This window comes from Brachionichthys hirsutus, chromosome 5, assembly GCF_040956055.1.
Source record: "Brachionichthys hirsutus isolate HB-005 chromosome 5, CSIRO-AGI_Bhir_v1, whole genome shotgun sequence".
Lineage (NCBI taxonomy): Eukaryota > Metazoa > Chordata > Actinopteri > Lophiiformes > Brachionichthyidae > Brachionichthys > Brachionichthys hirsutus.
In genome coordinates, this window is record NC_090901.1 from 15,950,342 (window position 1) to 15,977,841 (window position 27,500).

General features: G+C 45.1%; 1 protein-coding gene across 1 annotated transcript in view; it reads left to right on the forward strand.

Annotated features, from left to right (window-relative positions):
• znf423 (zinc finger protein 423) overlaps positions 1 to 23,047 on the forward strand; it is a 152,559-nt gene extending 129,512 nt beyond the window's left edge. Inside the window, exons 20-22 of the mRNA XM_068739086.1 lie at positions 1,498 to 1,629; positions 6,341 to 6,456; positions 22,960 to 23,047. Coding sequence (XP_068595187.1) covers positions 1,498 to 1,629; positions 6,341 to 6,456; positions 22,960 to 22,968 — 257 coding nt within the window. The 3' untranslated portion in view covers positions 22,969 to 23,047. The remainder of the gene's footprint in view (positions 1 to 1,497; positions 1,630 to 6,340; positions 6,457 to 22,959) is intronic.
• The last annotated feature ends 4,453 nt before the right edge of the window (positions 23,048 to 27,500 follow it).

Below are 27,500 nucleotides of genomic sequence, written 5' to 3' on the forward strand. Positions count from 1 at the left end.
TGTGTTAGTTGTGTGTTAGCCAGTGTGAGTGTTTGTGTGTTAGGCGGTGTGAGTGTTTGTGTGTTAGTCAGTGTGTTAGTCGTGTGTTAGCCGGTGTGAGTGTTTGTGTCGTGTTAGCCAGTGTGAGAGTTTGTGTGTTAGTCGGTGTGTTAGCCAGTGTGAGTGTTTGTGTGTTAGGCGGTGTGAGTGTTTGTGTGTTAGTCAGTGTGTTAGCCGTTGTGAGTGTTTGTGTGTTAGTTGTGTGTTAGCCGGTGTGAGTGTTTGTGTCGTGTTAGCCAGTGTGAGAGTTTGTGTGTTAGTCGGTGTGTTAGTCAGTGTGAGTGTTTGTGTGTTAGTCGGTGTGAGTGTTTTTGTGTTAGTCGGTGTGAGTGTTTGTGTGTTAGTCAGTGTGAGTGTTTGTGTCGGTGTGTTAGCCGTTGTGAGTGTTTGTGTGTTAGCCGGTGTGAGTGTCGTGGACATCCCCTGCAGGGCCACCGCCGAAGTGCTGCAACCTTCTGAACGTGTATTTAAACACACTTCCAGAGACGAGTAACACAACCCAAAGCCATTGTCTGAGCCAGGGCAGTGAAGTTCGTCTTATTTAGGAGACCACTGTTCAAAGACCAACTAGGAAAAGATTCAAAATGATACATGCAAAGAATTCAAAAGGAGTGATGGGCGTTAATCGGAGCCCACACAAATTAATCAGTCAGTGATGACCCAAGAGGGGACATGAAGGGGACATGGCAATACGAGCGATTGGTGTGCTGCTGTGGTGGGAGGGGGGGGGGGGGGGGGGATGGCTATGGGAAGGGCTTCCACTGTCTCTGTGGGGAGGATGGGCAATTACCAGCCTGGACCAAATGGCCCTGGGATGGGGTGGGGGGTGTTTGGAGAGAGGGAGGTGATGCACCAGGCGTTTTGTTTTTAAACTCTTTATTTGTATTTTCCAAGTTTACAAAAATTCAAAGAATATCAACAAGAAACAGGACAACAACCACAACGAAAGAAAAAAAAAGAAGAAAAAAAAGAGTATATATATATATATATACACACATACATACACATGCACCAGGCTTTAGTGGAGTGTTCGGGACAATCATACATGGTGAGGAGGAGCAGAGAACAGTTCACTCAAAGTCAAAACTTCATCCATACCTGTGTCTTCGTCTGCAAAGCATTTCTAGAGCTTCCCATGAAGAAGAGCAAGTCACGAAAACGAATGAATACTACTGAGTATTATGACTCCGGTTTCCTGACCGATAGCTCTAATCAAATGAAAATAGGACCGCTTCCATTCTCCAGCAGAAATCACTGCAGCTAGAAAGCCTTAGCCCCCCTGTGAACGACGTTCACGGCATCCTTGCTTCCTCCTCACCTGTGCTTGCTGACTTCCTGTTTGAGCTGTGCCACTGTCTGGCCACGCCCGACCGCTTGTGCATGTCATTTGTTGTTAGGCTTGTGTTGATGCCCTGAAGTGACCTCTTGATTAACCCCGCCCATGTCTTCTACTTGCAGAGGAGGGCATCAATCACGAGTGCAAGCTGTGTAACCAGATGTTTGATTCGCCTGCCAAGCTGCTGTGCCATCTGATAGAACACAGCTTCGAAGGCATGGGCGGTACCTTCAAGTGTCCCGTCTGCTTCACAGGTGAGGGGCCGACGTTCAAGGACACACACCTGCACTATTCAGTCCTGCCGGCTGTGCTGGATCTTTGCAGCAATGCGATCAAATTATGATTGCATTGTTTATGCACACTTTTCATATTCATTATTTTTTTTACTTAAGACATGTTTTGAATTTTGATAACGAAGTCCATAGTTTTAAATAATCAGTTAACTCATTCCACAGTTTCACTCCAAGGACAGAAATACACCTTAATTTAAGTCCTTCATACAGTTTGGGATATTGTTATTTTTTACTCTATAAAGAATGTTTAATATTTTAATTTTCACAATGTCACTTAATTTCAAGGTTTTATTTTGTATAAATAAATTATTGGTTGGTTCAAGATATCCTACTTTATTGATTATTCTAAGAGCCTTTTTTTGTAATTTTCCTAATGAACCTATTAATGTTTTACCTGCGCTCCCCCATATTTCTGCACAATATGACAGGTAGGGTACAACCAAAGAACAATATATCAGGAACAAAGCTGTTTTGTTTAATACGTCTCTTGTTTTGTGAAGTATGGCGATAGATTTTGACACTTTGCGCTTAATATATTCTACATGTGGTTTCCAACTGAGTTTACTGTCTATTATTACACGTAAGAATTTCGTTTCATACACTCTTTCAATTTCCACCCAATTTAAATACAGTTTTACATTGTCAAAATTTATATTTCTTGAAAAAATGATGAATTTGGTTTTGTTTTCATTTAATGATAACTTATTATGGTCATATTACGCTCCTGCACTGCACTTTTACAGACCATAGAAAACAGTGCAGCATCTTCCACATGCACAAAACTGGTTGCACCATTTCATGTATTTTGGCAAAGAGAAATCGCTTGTCAAGGCTTGCCTGAGAAATGGCTCTCTCTGGGTTGCCATGTCACAATGCACGAGGTTTTTGGTTTCAGGCAACCAGCTTTAGAAGTACCGTATTTTCACGACCAATAGGGTGCACCTAAAATCCTTTGATTTTCTCAAAACTTGACCGTGTGCCTTTTAGCGCAGTGCGCCTTTAGTGTGGCGCACGGCGCTCAAAAATCAGTCCAAATGTCTTAGTACGACTTTGGTAAGCGCCGAAGCTGCGCCGCTAGCTGGATTGTCGGAGCGTTATTATTATTATTATTATTATAGTCAGGCACCTCGCGGAGTGATACGTACCGGTGCTGTCCTTCACCATAGTATTATAGTCAGGAGCCTCGCAGAGTGATACGTACCGGTGCTGTCCTTCAACATAGTATTATAGTCAGGAGCCTCGCAGAGTGATACGTACCGGTGCTGTCCTTCAACATAGTATTATAGTCAGGAGCCTCGCAGAGTGATACGTACCGGTGCTGTCCTTCACCATAGTATTATAGTCAGGAGCCTCGCGGAGTGATACGTACCGGTGCTGTCCTTCAACATAGTATTATAGTCAGGAGCCTCGCGGAGTGATACGTACCGGTGCTGTCCTTCAACATAGTATTATAGTCAGGAGCCTTGCAGAGTGATACGTACCGGTGCTGTCCTTCAACATAGTATTATAGTCAGGTGCCCCGCGGAGTGATACGTACCGGTGCTGTCCTTTAACATAGTATTATAGTCAGGAGCCTCGCGGAGTGATACGTACCGGTGCTGTCCTTCAACATAGTATTATAGTCTGGAGCTTTGCGGAGTGATACGTACCGGTGCTGTCCTTCAACATAGTATTATAGTCAGGAGCCTCGCGGAGTGATACGTACCGGTGCTGTCCTTCACCATAGTATTATGGCGTGCTGACAAAGCGGAGTTCCAACTGAAGGCTCAGTCCCGCAGCAGAACACGGGAATAGAGCAGCGGCGACAGAATCCAGCATTAATGAATAAATGGAGGAAGAGGAGGAAGCAAGAAGAAGACCTGCAGCAACTCGTCTCCTGCGATCTGCGACCTCGGTTTAGACCGATACGGTCTGAACCGAAGTGAAGCAAACTAACTAGCAAACTAGCAAACTAGCTTATCATCATCATCCCGGGTGGATTAACCAAAGAACTCCAACCGTTAAACTGCGAGCTGCGTGGGAGCGCTGGATGACAGAAGAACACACGTTCACCAAGACAGGGAGGCGACGCCGGGCGAGTTTCATCTTGAGAATAAGTTGAATAAAGTTTGACTTATCTGACTGTTCTTGTACATGTTGTGTTATAACGCGCTAGTTCATTTAGTGCTTTGCCTTTCTAGCTGCAGTCGATTGTCCCTGCTGAGATGCCGTAGAGCAGAAATAAAGAACATGGCTCCCCGCTAAACAGAGTGTCCGGTGTCCAGTATATTACATGGTGTCAGTTTTGTTTTGCTTAATGCGCCTTAAAATCCGGTGCGCCTTTTGTATGAAAAAAGACGCGTTAATTGACGTTGCTTTAACATGCCTTTAACAGTAGGAGACATTTTCCTGCGTGGGGGCTCTCTGAATGGAACTCGCATGTGCAAAGACTGATGCAGTAATACCTCCAGACAGGACATGTGGAATACTATCTATCCGTGAAATCCACTTGAGGACCCAAACCCAAAACTGGAGGACCAAATGATCTGCACCCCCAAACCCCCCCTCCCTCCCTATAGCTCTCAAATCTCTATCCCCATGTGCTCACACCCACCCTCACCTTTTCACTATTTGTCTCCCCCCCAGTTGTTGTTACGTTTGTCTTATGTTGTGTTGCCCACCCCCTCGCCAAAGGTACGCAGCAGCACTTTAAACTTTCACTCTATTCCTTGGTGAATTATGAATTAGTAAGGTGGGGGCACCGCTGCTACATGGATGCTTAATAATTCAGGACACACACACTAACAGTGAAAAGCTAAAGTTTACTGAAACAAAGGAGAGCAACAAAAGAGAAAAGTTGAAATAATAAAAGATCATTTCTTGTTCTCTCCCTCTTGTTCCCATCGTGACTTTCTCCCATCGCAGGGAACACACAAGGGCTTGACTGTCCTGCCATGTGTTTTCTGTGTTGGAGGATGGTTGCAGGATTAGTTGGGCTACAGCTACAGATGTCATTTGGGTGATGCATGATGACCTCGTGGTCAACATGTCTATAAAGCTGTTGCTCTCTGTAAATAGAAGTCTGCTTCTAACTGGAATCAGAGAACTTCCATTTCACCTGCAGCAACATTTTTATACGTGCTAAAGTTACACCAGAGTTGTCGCTCCATTAGTTTCACTACTCTATGAATATTCAATTCAATTCAGTTTTATTTCTATAGCGCCAGATCACAACATAAAGTTATCTCAAGGCACTTTACAGGATTAGCAGGGAAAGACCTGCAGGGAAACACAGAACCCAACTTGACCCACAAGAGCAATGGAGGCAAGGAAAAACTTCCCTTTAACGGGCAGAAACCTTGGACAGAACCTAGGCTCATGGTGGACGGCCTGCAATATAAACTACCACTTGACTCTTTGGCACATGAATGCATACATGAGGCAACGCTTAGATTGTGTTTGGAAGGATCTTGCATTCCTTCAGCATTAGCAGGCATTGGCATCCTTTGATGAACGGCGTGTAACATGTGCTGTGTTGGCATCCTTTGATCAATGCCATGTAACATGTGGTGTGTTGGCATCCTTTGAAGAACGGCGTGTAACATGTGCTGTGTTGGCATCCTTTGATGAACGGCGTGTAACATGTGCTGTGTTGGAATCCTTTGATGAAAGCGTGTAACATGTGGTTTGTTAGAATCCTTTGATGAACGCCGTGTAAGATGTGGTGTGTTGGAATCCTTTGATGAAAGCTGTGTAACGTGCTGTGTTGGAATCCTTTGATGAATGCCATGTAACGTGCTGTGTTGGAATCCTTTGATGAACGCCGTGTAACATGTGGTGTGTTAGAATCCATTGATGAATGCCGTGTAACATGTGGTGTGTTAGAATCCTTTGATGAATGCCGTATAACGTGCTGTGTTGGAATCCTTTGATGAACGCCGTGTAACATGTGGTGTGTTAGAAGCCTTTGATGAATGCCGTGTAACATGTGGTGTGTTAGAATCCTTTGATGAATGCCGTGTAACGTGCTGTGTTGGAATCCATTGATGAATGCCGTGTAACATGTGGTGTGTTGGAATCCTTTGATGAACGTCGTGTAACATGTGGTGTGTTAGAATCATTTGATGAATGCCTTGTAACATGTGGTGTGTTAGAATCCTTTGATGAATGCCGTGTAACGTGCTGTGTTGGAATCCTTTGATGAATGCGTGTAACGTGCTGTGTTGGAATCCTTTGATGAATGCTGCATAACGTGCTGTGTTGGAATCCTTTGATGAATGCCGTGTAACATGTGGTGTGTTAGAATCCTTTGATGAATGCCGTGTAACGTGCTGTGTTGGAATCCTTTGATGAACGCCGTGTAACATGTGGTGTGTTAGAATCCTTTGATGAACGCCGTGTAACGTGCTGTGTTGGAATCCTTTGATGAATGCCGTGTAACGTGCTGTGTTGGAATCCTTTGATGAACGCCGTGTAACATGTGGTGTGTTAGAATCCTTTGATGAACGCCGTGTAACGTGCTGTGTTGGAATCCTTTGATGAACGCCGTGTAACGTGTGGTGTGTTAGAATCCTTTGATGAATGCCGTGTAACGTGCTGTGTTGGAATCCTCTGATGAACGCCGTGTAACGTGCTGTGTTGGAATCCTTTGATGAACGCCGTGTAACGTGTGCTGTGCTTGTTCCTCTCCCAGTCTTCGTGCAGGCCAACAAGCTCCAGCAGCATATTTTTGCTGTCCATGGTCAGGAAGACAAGATCTACGACTGTTCCCAGTGTCCACAGAAGTTCTTCTTTCAGACAGAACTACAGGTAGGTCACCTGAACCCGAGCTCCGTGTTGACCTTTCCTTCTGTCAGATTGAAATTAGGAAGTTACTGTGTGCAGGCACTCAAACCCATTTGTCTGCCTCTCCTCCACCAGCTCGCTCACTCCATCATTGCACCCCTCCCCGTATCATTTCTACCTTTCTACCCAGCCATCACTTTACAGTAGTCTTCCTCAGTATCTGCCACCAGACCTCCCAGCTACTGTACATCATTTGGCAGAGTCCCACATCTGTAATTCTTTTCTGTCCTCTTTCAATTCCTCCGTTCCTCTGGCCCTGACCAGTGTTTCTGGCAAGCTTAATGGCAATTGGGTCCAAAGTGTGTGTGTGTGTGTGTGTGTGTGCGAGAGGAAAACGAGGCTATGGGTCAGAGTCGGTCCTGTGCCAGCTGAGAAGCTGTGAGCAACCCTGCAATGAAGAAGCCCTTCCTGTCCTCCTGTTTTCTGTTCATTGGCTTCAGACTCCTGTGAGGTCTGCAGGTCAAACTGGGAGTCATGATCGTCTGTAGGATTAAAGTGCTTGTACTGCTTCTGGCTGCATTAGCCAGAGTTCTGCTTTACAGTTGCTGATGTGGAAGATTACATTACATTTGAGCAGTGAAGAATTATACTTTCAGTATATCCAAATATCAGTCCCATCTAGGTTTTGCAATCTGGCAATCATAATTAATGCAAATGTAATAATTTGCAGGATGAATTTATATTTCTTATATACATATATATTTGGCCAATTTATGCCATTAATTGAAATCCCAATTTTGTTGACAGGAAACAGAGTGAGAGTTTGGGGGTATTCCTTGTATGCAAGTTTTGAGACTTGTTGCTGTCCTATGATCCTGGGAAAACAATAAGAGTGTGAAGATATTGTTTGTAAGTAAACATGAAGTGCGAAAGGTTGATTGCAACAAGCAGCAACAACACGATGTGTAATGGAATCCGAGAAATAGACTGTGGGGTGTTTTTCAATCATGGCTTGCTGCTCGCTCCTTCAGCCTCCAGGTTCTGGTGCCGTCCAGCTCTTCAGTTCTGCAGCTCTGGATCTCTGCCTTGATGATGCTGGCTGGTCTGGCTACCTGCTCTCGGGCCCAACACTAACTTTGTGGGCCAGTGACCCTGCAATGCTACCAGCCACACATTTCTGAAATTACATTCATATTCATATTCGTATTCATATTCAGTGAAAATGCATGTTTGTGTTTTAGATTGGTTACAATTGACGTTAGCCCAGTGAAATGTCAAAATGTACAAAGAGGACAGGCTCTTCCCTGACAGAGACACGTTCACACAGGAGTTGCAGCATCATCCCCAGTTGTTGTATAAATCGGGTTGGGCCGTATGGACCTCAGCATCTATCATCATATTTTTGGGATGTATCCCGATATGACGATGTAATTAAATTGGGTGGAGTCTTGTATAAAAAGCTACAAACCTAAACCTGTATAATTAAATACACTTGTCTCAAATTGTAAAGAACATTTATTGATTTATTGGTAAACTGGTAAACACTAAATAAACTTGCTGTATTGCAAACTAGATCAGTGCAAAGTACTCAGAATTCAAGTACACAGTTTAGTAGAAACTTCAACTCAACCTTCAAACGTTGTTGAGTATTTTTGACCGGGTCAGCGTTGACGCCGTGCTCGCCGGCTCTCACGCTTCATGGCACGCTCTTCGTACCGGTAGAACACATTTGTCGTGTTCCCAACTTTTGCGTGTCCGCTGCTTTGCACACTTTGCGTATTATGGTCTGTCGCTCCACATCTGCTCTATCGAACCCGAACCACTTCCATATTGCAGAGGCACCTCCCCGTCTTGTCTGTCTTCAGCCCGGCTCATTCTCTCTCTGCTCTGCCTTTCTCCGCCCCCGATGGACCGTGCTGTGGTGCAGGTGAGGCGCCAACGCATCAACACACTGCGCCGCGTCATCGACTCTGCTTCCCCCCGTTTTAAATGAACATTTATGAGCCATTGTATTTTCATTGGAAGACTTTATACCGGTACATAAATGGTCGCCCACCCCGAGTATAGATCCAGTAGGGTTTTCCAGGAGTCTCCTGAGTGTGACCGGTACCGTGACGCAGGTGAGTAGCTCAGTTGCAAAGTATTCAGAGAAACTTCCGGGTTCCAAGTTGGACCGAATCCACTCCGGGAAAACAAAAATCATTCAGGAACGGTCAATGTGACCAAGCTTTAAATCCTGCAGGCACACAAAAAGTGGCATTGCTATAGGGCTAGCGGTGCTGGCCATATGGCTGGCTAGTCCATTTAACAGCAGGGTGGCAGGGTGGCTGCTGGACCCCATCGGTTAGTGTTCACACACAGCTCCCACTCACTCCTCACCCCAACATGCCTCCTCATGCACATCGTACGCATCGTACAAGGTAGGCGGATACATCAAAACACATCTGAATACATTGCTTCCATTTTGTTTAACTGCTTTTACTTTTCTCAATTATTACTGAAATTGTAATGGGATGTGCCATTACTTCTATTTTAGGATGCTTCAGAGTTGTTATAGGATAAACTACAACGTGTATGTTCTGAATGAACGTCTTTAGCTGACTTCATCCAATGGAAATATACTGTTGCATTATTTCCAGAACTATTCACTGCATCTTGTTCTGCTTCATACTCTGCTAACCTGAGTCATGGATTGGGACGTCCTGGCTTCGTTACTGCTCTCATATATGCAATATTTAAATCTGTTCAAGAGTGGCACGGTGGCGTAGTGGTTAGCGCCATTGCCTTACCGCAAGAAGGTTCCGGGTTCAATTCAACTCCACCTCCAAAACCATGCAATTGAGGTGAATTGATCACGAGAAATTGTCTGTAGGTGCGAGTGATCGTCTGTCTGTGGGTCAGCGACTCGCTGGTGACGCGTCCGGGTTGTACCAGCCTCTCACCCGCTGGGAGAGGCTCCAGCAACACCCACGACCAGACAGGTAGATGAGAGGCTGTAGACGAGGCGGTTGAGGTTGTCTCATTTACAAGAAGCTGGATGGATGGATGGATGGATGGATGGATGGATGGATGTAGCATGACTTCACCGAGAAAAATTCCTAGTCTGTGAACCCTCATTGGCAATAAACACCTTCTGATTCTGATTCTGATGGATGGACGGATGGACGGATGGATCTCCCAGATCCTTGAACTGTTGCGGCTGCACTGTGTCCATATCCATGTTAGTCCTCTTTGGTCCTGGCCCGTGTGTGTAGAAGTGCACGTGTACATGGTTTTCGATGTGTGAGAAAATGTGCACCCCAAACCTGACCTGCCACAGCTCCACTTTCCCGTGGGAGGGCTCTCTAAGTGGGCTCCACCAGAAGGCTGGCAGGAGGAGATGGAGAGCTACGACCGCGGAGGCTAATGCCGCGGCGAGTTGCTTTTATATGTGACGTGAAACGGGGTGATTTGTGTGTGTGTTTTAATGACGTCCCGCTCCTTGGTTCTTTTTCTTATTCCATGCACACCGAAGGGTCTTTGGTACATGGACACATCCCTGCATCGTCCTCTTCAGTTTGCGTCCGTCTCTCAGGCAAACAAAGACATTCACGTCCTCCGAAGGACTTGCTATCATGACTCGAGCCATCTTTACCGATATATACTACATTGTTTGCACTCTCAACCCATTTCTCATTTTGTCTTTTGCCCTCTCTTCGACTCCCACTGTCTGTCCCAGAAGAGCCAGCCCCTATGCATATTTTAGCCCCTCTCCTCTCTTCCTCTCCCCAGTGCCCCATAAATAGTGCAGACGTAAGCTGGTAAATAAGAGATGTTGTGGTGTGTGTGTAAATAAGAGATGCTGTGGCCTTGATCAGTGAGGTCCTTCTGGATCTCCCTGCCTTTACTCCCAGACTTCACATATATTTCCTATTCTCTCTCTCTCTCTTAAAGATAGGCTTTTTTATAGCAGTTAGGTATTATACTTCCCCCCTGTATAACTCATTTTTAACTTGTCATCCTGCTCTAAATCTGCTCTGGCCATCTCCCCTGTTACATTCCCTGACTGACTCCTTGATTTTCAGTCTCTTTACGCCTCTGGGGGGGCTATACTGCAACTCTGTCCTTTGTACTTCCTCCAGTCCCTCACTACCTCTATCACACTTTTCAGGCTTTGTGTTCTTGATAACATTCTTCTGTTGGAGGATTGTACATATTGTTGATGTACTCCACTTGTACTGGCGTGCAAAATCACTTACGCGGACACAATCATGTTGATTGATGATTGCATGCTTCATGTCCATCGTCATGCATTTTTTTCTTGTCACTGCCATCCTTACCATTCGCTTTCTTTGGACCCATCATTTATTATAAGGACTATTCAAAGATAGTACAGAAGGCAGTGAATATGTGAACTGAACGGGTGAAGCCTGCTCGGAGCACTCGCAGCGCTCGGAGCACTCGCAGCGCTCGGCCATCTAGCATCCGTACCTGGAAGCGTGCTCGCCCGCTCCTGTCTTAAATCTATGCTTGCATCTAAAGGCAAAATATTGCTTGCAGGCAGGCGCGTATGTCAAAGTGGTAAACTTAGTGGGCAAGACCCTTCACACTCCACGCCTACACCTCGGAATGAGCGAGGTGTAGGCTGTTGGGGAATGAAGACACACTGATGACAAGTTGCAGGGAAAGACCTGCAGGGAAACACAGAACCCAACTTGACAAGAGCCAGCACTTTGGCAACGGAGGCAAGGAAAAACTTCCCTTTAACAGGCAGAAACCTTGGACAGAACCTAGGCTCATGGTGGACGGCCAACTGTCTGACCGGCTGGATTCATAGAGAGAGATTGAGAGAGAGAGAGAGAGAGGGAGAGAGTGGCAGATCGGAGGAGAGTCTATGTGCTGGCCTATGACAGCATATTGATTACTGTATTGATTAACTATAAGCTTTGTTAAAAAGGAAAGTCTTTAGTCTACTCTTGAACATAGAGATGGTGTCTGTCTCACTAACCAATCAGGGAGCTGATTCCACAATAAAGGAGCTTGATAACTGAAAGCTCCGCCCCCCTGTCTGCTCTTGGAACTGTTTGGAACCACGAGCAGGCCAGCATTTTGGGACCGCAGGGTTCTAGTGGGGCAATACGGGATAATCATCTCTGTAAGGTAAGGAGGGGCCTGGCCAGTGAGGGCTTTAAAAGTAAGTAGAATTTTATATTCAATCCGTTCCCTAACAGGAAGCCAATGCAGAGACGCCAGAACAGGGGAAATGTGTTCTCTCAGTCTGGTTCCTGTTAGAACACGAGCTGCTGCATTCTGGATCAGCTGGAGATGTTTAATAGACCTTTTTGGGCAGCCGGACAGTAAGGAGTTGCAGTAGTCCAGTCTGGAAGTCACAAAAGCATGGACTATTTTTTCTGCATCTTTTCGGGTCAGTAGGTGCCTGACCTTTGAGATATTCCGAAGGTGAAAGAATGCAGTCCTTGAGATATGCTTTATCTGGGACTGAAAGGACAGGTCCTGATCAAAGATTACCCCCAGATTCTTGGCAGTGGTGCTGGTGGACACTGAGACGCCATCTAGTTCAACTACAACACTAGAACAAACATTTCTGAGATGCTTTGGCCCAAGAACCAGAACCTCAGTTTTATTTAGATTTAATAACAGGAAGTTCTCGGTCATCCAGGAGTTAATGTCCTTAAGGCACGTCTGAAGTCTAACCAACTGATCGACTTTGTCTGGCTGAACTGACAGGTACAATTGTGTATCGTCTGCATAGCTGTGGAAATTTATGCTGTGTTTCTTAATAATGTTACCTAAGGGAAGCATATACAGCGTGAACAGAATAGGTCCAAGCACTGAACCCTGTGGAACTCCATATTTAACTTCAGTGTACGTAGAAGATTCATCATGAACACGTACAAACTGACATCTATCAGATAAATATGATCTAAACCAGTTCAATGCAGATCCTCTAACACCAACAGATTGTTCCAGCCTCTGTAACAGAATCTGATGATGTTGGCTACTGGAACAACATATTGGTGGAGCACGTTGGAGAACAGGGCGTTGATGGAGCGCTACTATGGTAGGAACCCCAGCGACAGGGAACATGCAGAGAATGTGAGCAATAAACAAGAACTAGCTCAGTGTGTGAATATCTGCAAGAATAAGTTAGCAAAATACTAACATGCTACGGCCAGGGGAAGCCAGGAGACCGGCTCTGTTCTTGGGACTTGACTTGGTATCCAATGTCGAGATTGGATACCAAGTCAAGTCCCAAGAACAGAGTAGCTGACCTGACCTCCTGCTGGCCAAGGCGAAGTAACAAAGTACCATCAGAATCTCTACTGGAGGATGTGAACACAGTACTGGTAAGTATCCCTACCGCCAACATCACCGAGACCAATCAGCGGATAGATGCAGCAGCATCAGTCATCCTAGAGACGGGGTAGAGGCAGTAACCCGCAAGCTGGGTGCATGGCCTCCAGTAGTGGTCGAGCCACTAGGGGCAGTAACCCGAGGACCCGAGCTTGAAGAACACACCGTACTGCCCGTAGCACTGGTGAATATTTAAACACTGCTAGATGGGTGGATTACGGGGCAGATTAATAAATGGGGGCATGTATTCTTCTTTGTTAGTTTGTTTGCGATTCCCTTCCAAACTTTTCTTCTTTCCCCACATCCCAGCGTTGTTGAATATTTGAGAGTTGTGTGCACACACTGGATGGACGGAGGATGGAGAGCGTATAAGTAAAAAGTCAGCAGTCTGTTAAAGTGATTTCATTTTACACTTGAGAACTTCTCCAGCAACATTTGTGTGGGCTCCTCCTTAATCGTGACTGCATGTTGCCCATACCTGGAAATGTTCATATTTATTCTCACAGTATTCTAAAGTAAAGAATACAATCTTTATTTGTATTGTTAATGCAGCACAGAGAATAGCAGCAGTGTTCAACACGTGTGTGTGCAGGACTCAAACGGTGTTTAGTATTCTGTCTGTGAGTCGTGTTGTCTTTGTCTGAATCCCTCTGACTGAATTATGGAACGGTGGGGATGTGGCTCAACTAGCAATGGGCTTTATTTGTGTGTGTCGTGTCAAGTCAGTGTGTACTCTGTGATCCATGTATTACATGGCTGTGTGTGTGTCTGTGTGTGTGTGTGGCTGTGTGTGTGTCTGCGTGTGTGTGTAACAGAGAGAGAGAATTTGATCCTGTGATCCCAGTGGTGTTCCATGGGGGCGCACTCAGCCTCCCCACCACTCACTGGGAGACTCTCTGTTATTAGAATCGGGACCTGGGACAGAAACACACACACACGTCTTTGCCTCCCTGAATACAAGACTGGGGAGGGAAAGACAGAACCACAGAGGAGGGATGGCTGAGCCAGCCTTGTCGACACCAGCTACCGACACCCCAGTAGAACAACCGTTCCTACTTCAGGAGGACAAACGTTCTCCAAAGTGTTCTGTGTATGAGAACATAAATTCAGTGACCAATGGAAACATGTCAATGAGTTTCAAAAGATGCTAAAGGTTTTCCTTTTGTCGCGTCAAACTGTCCCTGGTTTCGGGACAGGGCCATATGTCCCCTGGGCTGGGGGCTCTGCAGGCTTTAGCCTGGCTCTCTCTAAGCAGTTTAAGAAAAACAATGACGAGCCTCTGCATTGACTGCTGATTGCACGTGTGCGCGCACACACACACACACACACACACACACAGCTCTGCAGTGAAAACAATGGCAGGAACGTGATGAAATAAAATCCAGAAGCTTTGAAGGCTTTTATTGTGAAACGTCTGCAGCTGTTCATTCACAGGAGCAGAGAAGTCTTCTCATGCTCTTCAATCCGTAAGACATATCAATTACTCTCTCTCTCTCACACACACGCACACGCACACGCACAACTTTTGATCGATTGTGTTGTTGCATAATCAATACCAAACTCCTGGCATCAAATGAAGGGAAGTAGCTGGGAGGTGTAGCTGGGAGTGCTGCCTGTAACTGCAAATTGTTCCTGTTTGCTGATGACTCAGCACTCCTGATTTCGGGAGAGGACAAAGTGCAGGTTGAGGAGGCTCTCAGCTCTGAGCTCACCAGAATCCGTACTTGGCTTACGGATAACAAACTGTCACTACATCTTGGTAAAACCGAATCGATTCTTTTTGGGTCTAAACACTCTCTACGTAAGATAAATGTTAATGATTTCAAGGTCACAGTCGATAATACAGTCATCTCCAGCAAAGAAGAGATTACCTATTTGGGCTGTGTTCTTGACAAATACCTGTCTGGTGATAGTATGGCAACTAAGGTGATCAAAAAAGTCAATCAGAGAACAAGATTTTTGGGCAGAATGTCTGCTTTTGTCTCCGGACTCTTGCTGGAGCCTCGTTCAGCCCCTCTTTGACTATGCTAGCACCTCCTGGTATTCCAACATCAAAGTGTCCCTGAAAACCAGGCTCCAAACCTCCCAAAACAAACTGATTCGGCTACTCCTCAATCTGGGGCCCATGACCCACCTTCTTCCTGGACATTTTGCTAGCCTAAAATGGCTCAGGGTAGAAGACAGGGTTAAACAACTCAAAATGGGATTGGCATTTAAAATAGTCAATGCAGCTCTGCCCTCAGTCCCCTCAATCCCTGCATACCTGAATAAACACCTCCACAGATTTAGTGACACCCACAGCCACAACACTAGAGGGAGCTCAAACAACAACCTGATTACCCCCTCCTATAGGACTAACATGGGTAAATCATCTTTTTACAATACTGCCCCCCAAGGGTGGAACTGTTTGACCCCTGCCCTCAAAACATGCACCTCTTTGGCCTCCTTCAAAAAGGCCCTAAAAATACACCTTTTAGGGGGACAGAAACGGAGATAGTCATCACGACTCTCTCCGGATCAAACCCCCCCCCCCCTTTTTTGTCAACCTACGTTGCACATATTAAGTGTCTTTGTAATTTATTGTCATTCATTGTCATTTTACATCTGTGGTGTAATTTTTTTTATTTTATTTTATTTTTCTCATGTTATTTTGCATAAATTGAGTAATTTAATATTAGTTTTATTTGTATTGTTAAATGTCGATGATTTATGTACGAAGGACTTTCAACGGAAACAAGACCGCAAGGGCTTTTTAGAAATGCTCCTCTTAGACAGGATGTTTGACTGTACTTGTACTGTAATACACACTACTGTGTGACTGTACTTGTACTGTAATACATGCTACTGTTTGACTGTACTTGTACTGTAATACACACTACTGTGTGACTGTACTTGTACTGTAATACATGCTACAGTTTGACTGTACTTGTACGCTAACATTCTATCTAATAAATGTATTCATCATCGTCATCGTATCTTATTGTCTCCTATGCACTTTGACCTTATTCTCATAGGTCACAGGTGAGACAAGTGCTTGGTGACCCGGCACCAGACACATCAGGAGGACTGAGTCTGACCTCTTCTGGCTGTCAGAGGAAATGCAGCTGTCAGATGCTCAACTATTTCTCTAAAACGTTCTACTGTCAGTGTGTGTGTGTGTGTGTGTGTGTGTGTGTGTGTGTGTGTGTGGAGGCCAGTAATACCCTTTGCTTTCCCTTGGAGCGGCTCGCTTTGCCTCTAAAGACGAGTGACAGACGCGGGATCATACAAAGCCATACAACATTCTCTCTCTCTCTCTCTCTCTCTCTCTCTCTCTCACACACACACACACACACACAAACCAAAGGGCTCAGAAAAACATGCACAGCAAGATAAGGGCCACAGAATGACAAATAAGTGTTTTATCAAGCCCGACCCACGTATAATCCTCCACATGTCTGTCCCCAGCCTCTCTGCTCATCCCCCGCTCCACCCTTTTTTCATGCCTCCATGTGCTGTTCTTTTTTCTTGCTGTAGGGGGGGCGTTCTGTGAGAGAGGCAGCGATTAATCTGAAAAAGCTGCTCTCGTGGTGCTGAGGAGGGAGAGCGTTGATTGGGGAGATCTCATTGGGAATTCCGTGTGTTGTGCGTCTGAGTGAAGAAGCAGGCATGATAGGGAAAGACTTCAGAGCTGTGTGTGTGTGTGTGTAGGTGTGTGTGTGTGTGAGTGAGAGTGCACGGGGAACGTTGCGTCAGGAGAAAACTTTACAGTCTGGGGAAAATAAGGAACAGGAAAACATCCTTGTGGAAGAATCTCCACATGCGCAGACATTCCAAGGGAAATGTTTTCCATCATCGCTCTATTTTATACTCAGGCATCAGCTGATAAATCCAGATTATGAAGAGTTCAGTTCCCCACTGCAGCTGTGTGTGTGTGTGTGTGTGTGAATGCTGAAATAAACGTGCATGTTGTCCAATGTTTTTTTTATTCCATTTCCCAACACAAGGAGAAACCTGTCGAGGCTTATTCAATTCAATTCAGTTTTATTTCTATAGCGCCAGATCACAACATAAAGTCATCTCAAGGCACTTTACAGGATTAGCAGGGAAACACAGAACCCAACTTGACCCACAAGAGCAACGGAGGCAAGGAAAAACTTCCCTTTAACGGGCAGAACCCTTGGACAGAACCTAGGCTCATGGTGGACGGCCATCTGTCTGAGAGAAAGAGAGAGAGAGAGAGAGAGAGAGAGAGAGAATGGCTGGTCAGAGACGAGTCAAAAACAAGGAGATGGATAGGGAAGCGATAGCGAGACAGAGCAGGAGCAGACAAAAACAAGATGTATAAAGCTATAAATGCTAATGCTAGCGATATAAAGCTATAAATGCTAATGCTAGCAATATGGACATCAGTGTTGAGGGACACAGGTCCAGGTTCTGCAGCACCACGGACAGAAGGACCTGAAAGAGAGAGAGGGACAAACAGAGGGAGAGAGAGAACAAGACTACAGGAAGAGAGAGAGATTACTGACATATATTTATTACACGAATAACCAGATAAAGGGGGAGGAGCTCAGTGTGTCATGATGTTAAGCTACCAGTGCTGCCTAATGACAGCATATTGATTATACTGATTACTGCATCGATTAGTTATAAGCTTTGTTAAAAAGGAAAGTCTTTAATCTACTCTTGAACATAGAGATGGTGTCTGTCTCACGAACCAATCAGGGAGCTGATTCCACAATAAAGGAGCTTGATAACTGAAAGCTCCGCCCCCCCTGTCTGCTCTTGGAAATGTTCAGAACCACGAGCAGGCCAGCATTTTGGGACCGCAGGGTTCTAGTGGGGCAATACGGGATAATCATCTCTGTAAGGTAAGGAGGGGCCTGGCCAGTGAGGGCTTTAAAAGTGAGTAGAAGGATTTTATATTCAATCCGTTCCCTAACAGGAAGCCAATGCAGAGACGCCAGAACAGGGGAAATGTGTTCTCTCAGTCTGGTTCCTGTTAGAACACGAGCTGCTGCGTTCTGGATTAGCTGGAGATGTTTAATAGACCTTTTTGGGCAGCCGGACAGTAAGGAGTTGTAGTAGTCCAGTCTGGAAGTCACAAAAGCATGGACTATTTGTTCTGCATCTTTTCGGGTCAGTAGGTGCCTGACCTTTGAAATATTCCGAAGGTGAAAGAACGCAGTCCTTGAAATATGCTTTATCTGGGACTGAAAGGACAGGTCCTGATCAAAGATTACCCCCAGATTCTTGGCAGTGGTGCTGGTGGACACTGAGACGCCATCTAGTTCAACTACAACACTAGAACAAACATTTCTGAGATGCTTTGGCCCAAGAACCAGAACCTCAGTTTTATTTAGATTTAATAACAGGAAGTTCTCGGTCATCCAGGAGTTAATGTCCTTAAGGCACGTCTGAAGTCTAACCAACTGATCGGCTTTGTCTGGCTGAACTGACAGGTACAATTGAGTATCGTCCGCATAGCAGTGGAAATTTATGCTGTGTTTCTTAATAATGTTACCTAAGGGAAGCATATACAGCGTGAACAGAATAGGTCCAAGCACTGAACCCTGTGGAACTCCATATTTAACTTCAGTGTACGTAGAAGATTTATCATGAACACGTACAAACTGAAATCTATCAGATAAATATGATCTAAACCAGTTCAATGCAGATCCTCTAACACCAACAGATTGTTCCAGCCTCTGTAACAGAATAGGTCCAAGCACTGAACCCTGTGGAACTCCATATTTAACTTCAGTGTACGTAGAAGATTTATCATGAACACGTACAAACTGAAATCTATCAGATAAATATGATCTAAACCAGTTCAATGCAGATCCTCTAACACCAACAGATTGTTCCAGCCTCTGTAACAGAATCTGATGATCTATTGTGTCAAAGGCTGCACTGAGATCTAATAAAATAAGCACGGAGACAAGTCCATTATCAGACGCTATTAAAGGTCATTGGTGACTTTAACTAATGCTGTCTCTGTGCTATGATGAGCTCTGAAACACGACTGAAAAACCTCAAATAACTGATTGTCTTGTCAGAATTCACACAGCTGACTGGAAACTGCTTTCTCTAGAAGCTTTGACAGGAATGGAAGGTTTGAAATTGGCCGATAGTTAGCCAAGACATCAGCATCCAATGTTGGTTTTTTGAGAAGCGGTTTAATGACTGCTGTTTTAAAAGACTTGGGTACATAGCCTGTGAGTAAGGATAGATTAATCGTATTTAGCAAAGCAATACTAATTGAGGGGAAGACTTCTTTAAGTAGCTTAGTTGGGACCGGGTCTAAGAGACAAGTGCACGGTTTAGATGAGGCAATAGCTGCACTCATTTGCTGCAAGTTAATGGGGGTGAAACTATCCAAGTAACTATCAAGAGTAACAGCCGTATCTCTACTTCCATCACTCAGGGAGGGGTCAATGCCACAAGGGGGCAGACGCTGATAAATGACGTCCCCAATAGATTCAAATGTGCATTTATCTTAAGCAAAAAAACAAGCGTAGCATATGATCAGACGTGTGTGCGTGCGCACACAGACGTGCACGCTCCCACGCGTGAGGCCGTGCCTACCTCCCCCCCCTCATGTAAATGTTGTCGTCTCTGTCATTTAGAGAACGTTGTTTCTGCATCGTGTTGTGTGTTGATGTGCAGCGCGCTGGAGCGACGTGCACGCAGGAGTCTCAAGGTGTGGAGACTCCTCAGATCAGAGTACACAGAAACAAACAGCAGAGCTACAACTTGGCTCTGCGTCGTATATTTTGTCAGAAAGTACACAATCTAATTCTATCAAGACATAATAAATCAATCTTCCGTTTGTTTTGAAGCGGTACCTGAACTGTACCCGGTTGTCTGTTCTTTGATCTCCTCTGGGTTTGCGTGGATGCTTTGATGTCTTGGTTTGTCTGCACGCTGGTCAGGAACCCGTGAGTCGCTGCGCAGGGGGCGTGGCTTCTAGCTGTTGAACATGCTTTACGCTACGGCGCGTAGCTTCGTAGACGGGCTGCTCTCCCACACGAGTCATGTTTTATCCCGGGATGTGCTGTTTTGGTCCAGATGATGACATCACTGTTGTCAGTCAGTCCTACCCCCCCATTTCCGCATATCCCAGTATCCCCAGAAACTCACATATTTCTGTACAGCTGTTCCTGAAGTACACACGTTGTGTTGGACCTCCTGACCAGTTTCACTTTCTCTCTCTCACTCTGGTACCAGACTGTAGTATCATGTAAATGTACTGTGTAGATTACTGAACTGCTGTTTAACTGCATGTACTTCCATGTACTTTGCATCATGAGTCTGTGTCTCATCAGTCCCGGAGGAGGACAGCACCTCTTCCTACTACCTCATAAAGCGAGGAGGCCGTTTTCTCTCTGTTCTTATACTGGGGGGGGGGGGCTATTCTTGCTTAGCCCATTATTTCTCTCTTCATGTGTTCTCACTTTTTTCTCCCCATCTCTCCCTCTGCCTCGCCCCCTCCAGAACCACACGCTGAGTCAGCACGCGCAGTGAGACCGGGCCCGGCAGGATCTCTCGGCTCAGCCGAGGCCCCCGACCCGGAGCCAGTGGGGGTCTCCCATCTCCACATCACAGCCAATCAAAGTGTCATTTGCTGCTCGCATGTAAAACTCTAACGATCGCGCCACTGGGCGCGGCTATTAGGAGCAGTGGGGGGGGGTATTAATGGGGTATGCTGTTAAATAAAGAAAGGATAAAAGTGGATGAGAGGAACTGGAAGAGTGAAAAAGGTATTGTACGTGCAGTATTGTTGATTGTCCTCGCCGCCACCCACCAGCAGCTTCTTCCTCTCCTCTTCGTCTCTCTCTTCCTCGCTCTCTTCCGACTCATCTCTCCCTCGGTGTGGTCCTTCAGTTTTTTTAACAAATAAAAATGAAAAAAGCAAGAAAACAAAAGCCTTTGTTTTGGGATTGTCTTTGTTTTTTAGAGATTGTAGTGAACGCTTCAGGTTCTCATCCCCTCAGTTACTCGTGTTTAACTTCATAGGCCTTTCCTTTCTGCCTTTCTGCCTGTTTTCCTTTCATTTTTCTACCGTTCATTTTAGTCCTAAGTAGATGCTTGTGCTGTGCTGTGATCGTTTGCCAGTCGTAAGATTCCTCAGTTCCCCAATTCCCTTTTTATGATCATTGTAATATTTTTTTTCTCCTTTTTGTAATTACTATGAAAAAAACATTGAAAAAAAATAATAAAGTGCAGAAAACCATACAGATGTTTCTTTTTATTTTTGGTGGGGGGGGGGTCCAGTCTCTGGGGCCTATAATGTTTATTGTAAAAATGATTATCATGGATTTCAGTGCACCTGGTCATTGACTACTTTTTAAATGTGAATTAACCAGATTGCAATAATCTAGTAGAGACAAAAAGATAGAGCAAATAAATCAATGACAAAGAGTTTCTGTGTGACGTGCATTTATTCAGAGCGCTTGAACGCATCGCTCCCGATCCTCTGATCAGGTTGATTAGCTTGTATTCAACGATGAGGCAAGGCCTCATGACAACTGAGCGTCCTTCATGAGGTCTTCTAGGATTGTAAAAGATTTTTGTATGTTCAGGCTATTTTTGGTGACCAAGCGGAAGGCACAGGATCCCCCCCCCCCCCCCCCCAGTTACTCTGGTCTCCTCCCAAAGTCCTCAAATAAGCAATATGAGTGAAGTGAGTCTGTGACTTAAGCAGCTACGTGTGTATTTGCTTCAGCCTCACACTGTCCTGAGATTGAAGAGGCCGTTCTAGTCTGTGATCAACGCCCGACTGCTTTTGTTCTCTAACCTGCTTTATCCAGCCTCAAAAATATTCCGATTGAGTAACCTTTTCAGCAAGGAATTAAAGGGAAAGTGAATGTCCAAGTGCTACCTATAGAGGCAGCGTATCGTTGGGCGTTCTGTTATAATGTGTTATTATAATAATGATTTTGGGGAAGTTAAACTTAGTCATCATATATGAAAGGAAACAAATGAAATATTAAACAAAAAAGCCCCAAAAACGATTGAGATTATTGTAGTAAACTCCACACCTCCACACAATAAGAGTAGAGTATAATGTATTGTCTAATATATGTTTATGTGTTCACACATTTATGAGTTTTATTAAATGAGATCAAAGAAAAATGCAGAAAGTGTCTCCATGTTTTTCCTCTTAGCGTGTAGATCAGGCATTCTGGCCTTGGTGGGTAGTAAAACGATTGAGTTTCCACGTTCCAATTCAAAGTATATTAAAGGGGCAGATCACAACCAAATAAAATAAAAAGTATCTTCCCTTTGTAATGTTGTAATGTTGCATTCAATAAATATGTATTTCTATGAATACTAGCTGATTGACATTCATGTCCCTTTTGAAGGTTTTGTTTACGTCCCTCTCAAACACAGTTTATGATTTGCTGCTGATGGAGAAGAGGTCTGTGCAACGGGCCACGTGCACCTGCAGCAAACACCTCCTCTCAGGGAGGTGAGCCAGTTAGGAAGAGTCTTAGTGACGGTGAAATGAAGCTTGAACTACGACAAAACATACACGTGCGTAAGAGTTGCTAACAGAACTGAGTTGGGTTTCTTAAGAGTGCAGGTACAACCTTTGCCCAAGTGGCCCATCATGTTCCTGTGAGCGATAAGAGGGACTGTATACATGTGATGTACGTCCATGGATGCGAAGCATCGATTCCCGAGAACCCGTCAACATGACCGGGAGGCTGCAGGGTCGGTGGCGGTTCTGAGACGTCCTTCATGCAGGCAGCACGGATGTACTGATCCATAAGCGAGCGACTGTGTATGCTCAAATCCCGCTGCCTGGGATTGTTTACGGGAGGACAGAATTCAAAATGCTTTCCAAAAAATTTGTTTTTGAGATAAAATTCTGGAATACACTGCAGTATAGCACCATTTTCCTTATTACGTCAGATTTAATCTACAGTTATTTTAAGAAATAATCAATAAGGAAATCTACTTTTCTGTCCAGCAACTCTCTAAATGTTGGAACCTGAAAAAGAAACCAGTGCTCGGAGGTCGCACATCAAGAACGGGCCGAGGTTTCATGCATGCCAGGTCCACCACTCCAGCACCAATCAAAACTCGATCTGAGTTAACTCCGCCCACAGGTCTCTGAGTCAGTGGAGGTTGCTGGTTCAGTGTTTGTGGCTCTCACTATGCTCTCTCTCTCTTTTTCCTCAGATCTCCTGAGAACTTGGTGATCCATACTTTCCTCTAGAGGCTGATGTGAACCTGGTGTATTGGGACAACTCTTGGTGATGATTGGATGGAAGGGGTAGAATTAAGGAGCACAAATAAATCCATTGCACTTTCTTCTCAGAACACTGTGTATTTGTCACTTTTTGTTTGTCCATGTTGTGTGTTCACTGCGGTGTGCACAGCCCTCTACGGCGGTAAGCAGGTAATAAAACTAATAAAACATGAATAGGCTAGTCTGCCAAGAGGGCAGGTGACGGTCACAATCACTATAAGAATAAAAAGCATAGAATCTAACAGAGACCGACGTTGTGGTGTTTTTGCGATTAGTGTGGATTTCTGTGATATTTTTATGCAAATCCAAGTTTCACATTTGTGTCATCCATAGGTTTTGGCAACTATTAAAACGTTTTCTCCACAGCAGCATAGCTGACGAGCCAATCAGCGCTCCTCCATGACTCGGTGCAGTACGGTGGCAATTACACGACCTGTCAGGAGAAGCCTGTTGAAAAGTCTAATCCGTTTCATTGTTTTACAATTATTGCGCTATTTTAAGCATTTTTAACCTACAACATTTTGAAACTTCAATTTCTCCTGGAAAAAGGGGCAAATAATTGGAAAAATTGGGACATTGACACATTTATTGAGAAAAAAAGGCCAAACGGACCAGGCGGATGTTGTAGGGGTTAAAGGGTTAAAACTGTTTGTCTCAGAGTTCCCTCTGATTATATCTGCTGCTCTGTCACATGCGACATTACGTTCCCCCGTCACCACTCAGCTGTGGGGGTCGTGGGCATCTTGTCTGCTGCCATGGGGAGGGATTTGAACCTCTGCTGAAGCTATATAGAGGTATTAAGGTGGCATAATCCTGAGTGGCCGAGTGAAATACAAATAGCATAAATGTGAACTATCCACTTTCACAAGTACGTGGAATGGGAGCAGTACACGTTAGTATTTAAAAGTTTTGAAGAGATAATTTTATACACAAATACAAAATGCATTTTCTTTATTGTCCTTTTTATAGTACTTATCAAGCACTACACATTAAACTTTGTAAGCCATTGGCTGCAGCTCAGTAACCATAGTAACAAAGCCGCTCTTCACCAGCAGCTCTTCATCAGCAGCTCTTCACCAGCAGCTCTTCATCAGCAGCTCTTCATCAGCAGCTCTTCATCAGCAGCTCTTCATCAGCAGCTCTTCATCAGCAGCTCTTCATCAGCAGCGCTTCATCAGCAGCGCTTCATCAGCAGCTCTTCATCAGCAGCTCTTCATCACCCGCTCTTCATCAGCAGCTCTTCATCAGCAGCTCTTCATCAGCAGCTCTTCACCAGCAGCTCTTCACCAGCAGCTCTTCATCACCCGCTCTTCATCAGCAGCTCTTCATCAGCAGCTCTTCATCAGCAGCTCTTCATCAGCAGCTCTTCATCTGCAGCTCTTCACCAGCAGCCCTTCATCATCAGCTCTTCATCAGCCGCTCTTCACCAGCAGCTCTTCACCAGCAGCTCTTCATCAGCAGCTCTTCATCAGCAGCTCTTCATCAGAAGCCCTTCATCAGCAGCTCTTCATCAGCAGCTCTTCATCAGCAGCCTTTCATTAGCAGCTCTTCATCAGCAGCTCTTCATCAGCAGCTCTTCATTAGCAGCTCTTCACCAGCAGCTCTTCATCAGCAGCGCTTCATCAGCAGCTCTTCATCAGCAGCTCTTCATCAGCAGCTCTTCATCAGCAGCTCTTCATCAGCAGCTCTTCACCAGCAGCTCTTCATCAGCAGCTCTTCATCAGCAGCTCTTCATCAGCAGCGCTTCATCAGCAGCTCTTCATCAGCAGCTCTTCATCAGCAGCTCTTCATCAGCAGCGCTTCATCAGCAGCTCTTCATCAGCAGCTCTTCATCAGCAGCTCTTCACCAGCAGCTCTTCATCAGCAGCTCTTCATCAGCAGCTCTTCATCAGCAGCGCTTCATCAGCAGCTCTTCATCAGCAGCTCTTCATCAGCAGCTCTTCATCAGCAGCGCTTCATCAGCAGCTCTTCATCAGCAGCTCTTCATCAGCAGCGCTTCATCAGCAGCTCTTCATCAGCAGCGCTTCATCAGCAGCTCTTCATCAGCAGCTCTTCATCAGCAGCGCTTCATCAGCAGCTCTTCATCAGCAGCTCTTCATCAGCAGCTCTTCACCAGCAGCTCTTCATCAGCAGCTCTTCATCAGCAGCTCCTTGGATTTACACCACAATGGGGTCATGACTCATGAGCCATTCAGCGTCTAATTAAGCTCTGTCAAATCAATTATTTATGCTCCCAGGTCTCTGTAATGCAAACAAAGCAAATTCCCTTCATTGATCTCGCATATCTCAGAGCAAAAATCCCCCCCGAAGGTCAGCCAAAGTCAAACACGGACAAAACCACCTCTCATCTGTACCTTAGCTCTGTACATGATACACAAATGTTCCTGACCCTAACCCTAACCCATGATACACAAATGTTCCTGACCCTAACCCTAACCCAGTGGTTCTCAAATGGTGGGGCGCGCCCCCCTGGGGGGGTGTGGTGCGATGTCAGGGGGGGCGCCTGTGACCGCGGAGAAAATGTTTTTTTGCCTTACGAGAGTAAAGTGTAATTGCACATCCACTCCAGTAGTTGGCAGTGGCGCCCTGATTGTCAGAGTGCGCGCAGGGAGTATCAGCAGAAGAAGAGCGGCTGTAAACAATCTCAGGTGGGAGAAGAAGAAAGACATGACTTCCTCATTTTCTGTTGCAGACTAAAAAAAATGGTAATAAAGTTATTCTTTGTTGTAAGTTGATCTATATTTCTTTCTTTTTCATATTTCTTTGTACGTTAATAATGATACAAGAGTGTGTGTTTTTTTTCGGGGGGGGGGGGGGGGCGCGAAATGTTTTTTTCTTCCTAGGGGGGGCCCGACAGAAAATAATTGAGAAGCACTGCCCTAACCCATGATACACAAATGTTCCTGACCCTAACCCTAACCCTAACCCATGATACACAAATGTTCCTGACCCTAACCCATGATACACAAATGTCCCTGACCCTAACCCATGATACACAAATGTTCCTGACCCTAACCCTAACCCATGATACACAAATGTTCCTGACCCTAACCCATGATACACAAATGTTCCTGACCCTAACCCTAACCCATGATACACAAATGTTCCTGACCCTAACCCATGATACACAAATGTCCCTGACCCTAACCCTAACCCTAACCCATGATACACAAATGTCCCTGACCCTAACCCTAACCCTAACCCATGATACACAAATGTCCCTGACCCTAACCCTAACCCATGATACACAAATGTCCCTGACCCTAACCCATGATACACAAATGTCCCTGACCCTAACCCTGACCCTAACCCATGATACACAAATGTTCCTGACCCTAACCCTGACCCTAACACTCAGCTGTAAATGTTCACAGGAGTACATTTTGCTTTTCTCTGCTGAAACATCGTCCAGCAGCTTGTTCTGTATCCAGATCAAAGCAGCTCCAGTCGTTATTTAGAGGTTCCGGTTTGTTGAAACGATCGGATGGAACGTCTGATTATTCTGCAGGAAGCGTCACTTTCTAAGAAGAAAAGCACAAAAACACTTCACAGCATATTTCTAGAACAAATGAGGTTGTGATTTTATGTCTTTGATTTAAGATGTAAAATAAATAATAAAGCTTATAATCAATGTTTGTTCTTTATTGGTTTGATTCTGCCTGTTTGAAGGATGATGATGATGATGATGAATATATTTATTAGATAGAACGTAGGTGGACAAAAAGGGGGGGGGGGGGGTTGATCCGGAGAGAGTCGTGATGACTATCTCCGTTTCTGTCCCCCTAAAAGGTGTATTTTTAGGGCCGTTTTGAAGGAGGTCAAAGAGGTGCATGTTTTGAGGGGAGGGGTCAAACAGTTCCACCCTTGGGGGGCAGTATTATAAAAAGATGATTTACCCATGTTAGTCCTATAGGAGGGGGTAATCAGGTTGTTGTTTGAGCTCCCTCTAGTGTTGTGGCTGTGGGTGTCACTAAATCTGTGGAGGTGTTTATTCAGGTATGCAGGGATTGAGGGGACTGAGGGCAGAGCTGCATTGACTATTTTAAATGCCAATCCCATTTTGAGTTGTTGAACCCTGTCTTCTACCCTGAGCCATTTTAGGCTAGCAAAATGTCCAGGAAGAAGGTGGGTCATGGGCCCCAGATTGAGGAGTAGCCCAATCAGTTTGTTTTGGGAGGTTTGGAGCCTGGTTTTCAGGGACACTTTGATGTTTGAATACCAGGAGGTGCTAGCATAGTCAAAGAGGGGCTGAACGAGGCTCCAGCAAGCGTCCGGAGACAAAAGCAGACATTCTGCCCAAAAATCTTGTTCTCTGATTGACTTTTTTGATCACCTTAGTTTCCATACTATCACCAGACAGGTATTTGTCAAGAACACAGCCCAAATAGGTAATCTCTTCTTTGCTGGAGATTACTGTATTATCGACTGTGACCTTGAAATCATCAATTCAATTCAATTCAGTTTTATTTCT